Consider the following 4,952-nt stretch of genomic DNA (forward strand, 5'->3'; position numbering starts at 1 on the left):
CTTCATGCTACCATGTTGACAGGCTTGATTTTCTGTGGAAAAACACAGTGAGTACTGCAGTCTTGTCATGTCCAGAAGATGCTGTTTGACTCTGATCCTCCCCGACCTCTGGCTTAAAATTCTTCCCTCTCCACTTTCATGATGCCTGCTGAACATTGCAGAGGTAAGAGGTGATACAGATGTCCCATTTGTGGCTCAACACTCAACAGACTATTCTTTGCAGTTTAACTAGTTACAAATGCCTGTGTTAATCACTGTCCACTTCACAAATCGACATCTCTGATGTGGTCTGAGAGCTGCAATAATCAAAGGGTATAAAAGTAAAAATTTAGAAAGCAGTTTGAGATATCCATTTACCAGAACAATAATAGGTTTGTCCTGTGAACTACCTAACCATGGGTTCTTGACACAATTTATACTAACATATGCTTCCTCCTACAAATGAAGTCTTAAATCCAACCAGCAAATCCATAATATATGTGCCATTTATTGTCCATGTGCTTATCCCGCCACACCAGTCATTGAATCTCACAGGGCTCACAGCTGGGTAAAACTGTTGATAACTACCCACTGCTACCATCAACACCCTGTGCCTTACATAGCACATTCCAGTAAGAGCAAGCAAGAGGAGATTCATGGTCAGTACCAAGATGATTTCTCCATGTTCCTTGGCCAATGAGTGGTATTCAGGAATGTTTATGGTCTTACCATCAAGTTCTGGTGGGCACAACCAACAGCAATGACAATAGCCTATGTGGTTTGAGGAAGGGAGGGGTAGTTTAAGATAACTCTTAGAAACAGTTTAAGGAGGGAGCATCCCACACTGGCACTGGACTTTTTATTTGGCAGCCCATGGCTTCTAAGAACATATTCCCTATGTAGCATAACGCCAATTCAAATTACATGAACACATGTATGTGTGCTTATAAAATAATAGGTTTCCATAAGTTTTTTTTGAACGATCTTTAGTATTGCTTATCCTCAGTACCACCGCCATCTCTAACCTACCCTCCTGCCCCTCTTCCCATCTGTCTCTTGATAACACCTGTGTTCTTCTAGGTCCCCTCCTCTAAAACACTTCTCCCTGCACCAATAGTCTTTCTAGCTTCTCCAGTCCTACAAATACTCCAAATTAAAGACATAAGTCCAAAAATTTCACAGTAAGATCCACATAGGTGTCTGCTTTTCTGGGTCTGCTACTTCACTTGGCAGAAAAGAAAAGTAGCACTTTATTCTAGACTTGTTGTGAGTTTCTTTACTGTCAGTACTGTGGTTTACTAGTATGACAGGCTTTGTGCCACCTTTATACATGAACATTTGAAACATATTTCTAAAACGTGCTTGAACTCGAGTTCACTCACACCACTTGCCAAACACAGCATTCTTATTTTCAGCCCCCACCCAGTAACACAACAAAACAGAAAATAAGATCCTCTAATAACAAAAGAAGTGGGTTTCTGTAGCTAGAGATGATAGTTTAGATGTACAGGGGACATATTCCTCTCAGAGGACCCAAATTTAAGTTCCATATGCAAATCAGGCACCTCACAAAGAACTGTAACTATTTCCAGACAATCTGATAACATCTTCTGAAAGACAGTACTCACATATGCACTGTACTTATCTGCACAAACCCACACAAAACACATACATAATTTAAACAAAACAAGATTACAGGTAATAAAAATATTTTTATTTTTCTTAAAACTGGTAGCAATTCTTATAGTAAGAAAAACACCACTGTCTTGGATAAAAATAAATACCCAGGTGCCTCAGTCTAACAAATAAACCAAAAATTTTAAATTTAACATTTCAGGTAATTGTCATTTAGATCTGTCATTTATTAATTGAAATTTTATGTAATTTCAACTTTTTTCCCTAAAAATAAAGTAGAAAAGGACTGTCTGGAGGGAATTAAAAAAAAAAAAGACAAGCACTGAGACCGTCAGCCAGTATTGGCAAAACATAGTAAAGGAAGAAATCCAAGGAAGGATGGGTGGGTGGGTGGGTGGGTGGTGGGCAAGAAAAGAAGAGCTGTATGTCATCGGTAAGCAGGATGCTGACTGTCCTGTAGGTGCTGCCTGTGTTCCTCTATTACACTGGCCGCTAGAGAAGACTGGATGGACAATGCAACCCTCCTACCAAACAGGCCTACTTTTTGTCTAGTCTTAGTGATAATCGGTCCACTAGAAAGCTAAACAGACGAAGCAAGAGAAGAGGAAAATGTTTCTAATTCCACACTAGTCACAGTATTACATCACTCCTATTTGTACTTAACTTTCAGAGACTCAATGTATCACTGATGAAGAACAACTGTTCTTCATTGGTTTATATCATTGCCATATCTGCCTTTTCCTGAAATTAAAATTATTGCCATGTATATGAGCTTAGATCACAGCAGAAATTAACAAATGTTCATTCTCTTAAAAGTATTTCTGATGCTAAAGGGTTGAACCTTGTCACTAAGTTAAATGCCTTTCTTATGTAAATTAATGCAATGCACTTGACTGATGGCTTTGTATTGAGGTACCTGAGTGCACATGACATGATTACACATGATACAGTTCATCACACTCACTTCACTAAGACAGCTATAGAACTAGTGGTGTTCCAAAATTTTCTACAAGGTTGATAATGTAAAATGTAAACTTAAAATGCCTTACACTTTTTTTTTTACAGCATGCTACAAATGAAAACTGATGAGAAAGTGGATCTGTCTGATGGGAACACAGCAAGCTGCCCATTGAGCCCCATTAAGATGTGCCTTAATCGTCCTATTGAATGGAATCTAACAGCAGCATCTCTAGCAAACTGTACAGTCCATAACCAAAATCTCAAAAATGAAGACAATTAGTCTGCAGTCCTTGCACTGGTCTTTATTTTCTATGTCAATATTCTTTCTCATGAAAACCAAGTGATACTAAAATATTTCTGGTCTTGTGATGTCTTTATATTAGGTCATTAGCATTAATCATTTTATTATAACTGTTTTTACATACATTAAACAAGACCATTGTGGGATTTTGCAACAAAAGCAGATTTTGATGTTCTCTTTTTATCGGTGAATTTTTTAATGCCCTCGGCTTAAATATGTAATTGCCCAGTTCTATTTCTGTGCAGTTTTCACATATAACAAATTCTGTAATTTAGAAAGCTAGTATTGTAAAGGTATGTGATAATGACCTAACCCATGAACAGTTGTGTAACAGGTGGATGCTAACTACCTCGAAGCAAACTGGGAAAGGCAAAGGTATCAGTTAGAAGTTTATCTCTTCTAAAGTTATATATGTATAGAAAAAAGATTAGCTTATCAAATAGCATGTTTTCATTCATTTAAAAAAAATGGGTTTCTGTAATTTAAACCTCTCATCTGTGGGCCATAAGAGCAATGGCACAATTGCATGTTTACTCTTGAGCAAACCTGTGCCTCAATGGTAAATAAGAACACTGGTTAAGTTCAAAATTTTCAATGAAAAAATAAAAGGTAACTGTTTTTATACCTGTAGATTTTATTGTATTTTAGCAGTTTGGTCCTAAGTTTACAGGGATATCCTGTAGAAGCAGGACAATATTCCTTAGTAATGCTAATGATGCTATGTACACCTGCAGCCACAGCTATTGTCTAAAATCAGAGTAGTAAAACTACTACTAATAGGTCAGTGCTTAAAGGCAGAGAAAAGCAAATTTTGGAAGTGTCTACGTGATCATTGCTTCTTTCCTCTTGGCTACTCTGCACATGTATGAATGAGATGATAGTTCATTCCTAGCGGCTTTCCCTTACACCACACTAATGTGCCATTTTAGCCCTGCTTACTTCCTATTCCCCACGAATTTAAGACAGGGATTTAACAAGAGCTATAACAATATATGAAGCACAGGAGAAGACATAAAGCCAAGAGATGAAGAACAAGTGTTTTTCATTGGTTTCTATCAATACCATATCTGCCTTTTCCTTTTGCTTAATAAGCATTTTTGCTTTGTCACTTTGACTCCTTTTCTGAGTTCTATAAAGCACATATTATGTATATAGAACAGCCTTTTGGTTCTAAAAGCCAGCAATATTACCTTTCACTCCATCTCAGAACATCTGTTAAAATAAATGGTCCCTGATAAATAAATTCAAAGAAGCAGAAGCACAATTAATAAAAATTTATGTTAGGACATTTTTATCCAAATGAAAGATGTTTCTTTGGGTATTGCAGAAATAAAAGAGGACTACTTTTATACAGTGTGAGTTTCAAAATATTTATGTTTCATAACAGTAACAATTTCAAAAGACAGTTGAAATAACAATGAAGAAACTGCTCATAATCAGTATATAGATGACTTCTTAGAAAGTTTATTTACCATTAGTATTGTTTATTTAAAGTGGAGTATATTTTGATGTGCCAAGACCTAATGTACCTTTCATGATTAATGTGTGTGTGGACCCCTCCCTAGTCTAGAATCATTCATAAACTGGTGTTCATATATGGAAGGATTTAAGAAGGGGAATTACACATTGAGGTAACATTATCAACAGGAATGACACGAGTCTCAAAGCCATTCTTTAATGTAAATAAGAAGTGTTTTGGTTCATTACACTGGTCCTCAGTGGTCATAAGCAACCTTCTGAGTAACTATATGTACTTCTGCCTTCAAGTGCCATTTGTTTGGTATCTGACATATCACCTACATTAGAGCTAATCTAAGCTTCTCAAATATAAGCTACTGGGCTAATTATAAATCTTTCCAAAACGTCATAGTTTCATAGGGTTCACCTAGAGACCCTATTTTAAAGCAGGTTTCTAGGCCCACCTAACACTTTGATATAAACTGATAGATCACACTAACAGATGCTGAAGGCATGTGGCATCATTCATGTTTCCAAAAACAGAGCAGTCATTTCTGATTTTACCAAAATAACTATTAAAGCAAAGATATAAGCACAACTTCAAAGGACTCCATCCTTA

At 36.6% G+C, this 4,952-nt stretch overlaps 1 protein-coding gene across 1 annotated transcript in view; it reads left to right on the forward strand.

The window, feature by feature from the left end:
* LCORL (ligand dependent nuclear receptor corepressor like) overlaps nt 1-2,854 on the forward strand; it is a gene marked incomplete at both ends in the record, with an annotated part of 150,177 nt that extends 147,323 nt beyond the window's left edge. The window contains one exon of the mRNA XM_080925225.1: nt 2,680-2,854. Within this exon, the coding sequence (XP_080781351.1) occupies nt 2,680-2,854 (175 nt within the window). The remainder of the gene's footprint in view (nt 1-2,679) is intronic.
* Between the last annotated feature and the right edge of the window lie 2,098 nt (nt 2,855-4,952).

Source organism: Micromys minutus, assembly GCF_963924665.1.
Source record: "Micromys minutus genome assembly, chromosome: 1".
NCBI lineage: Eukaryota > Metazoa > Chordata > Mammalia > Rodentia > Muridae > Micromys > Micromys minutus.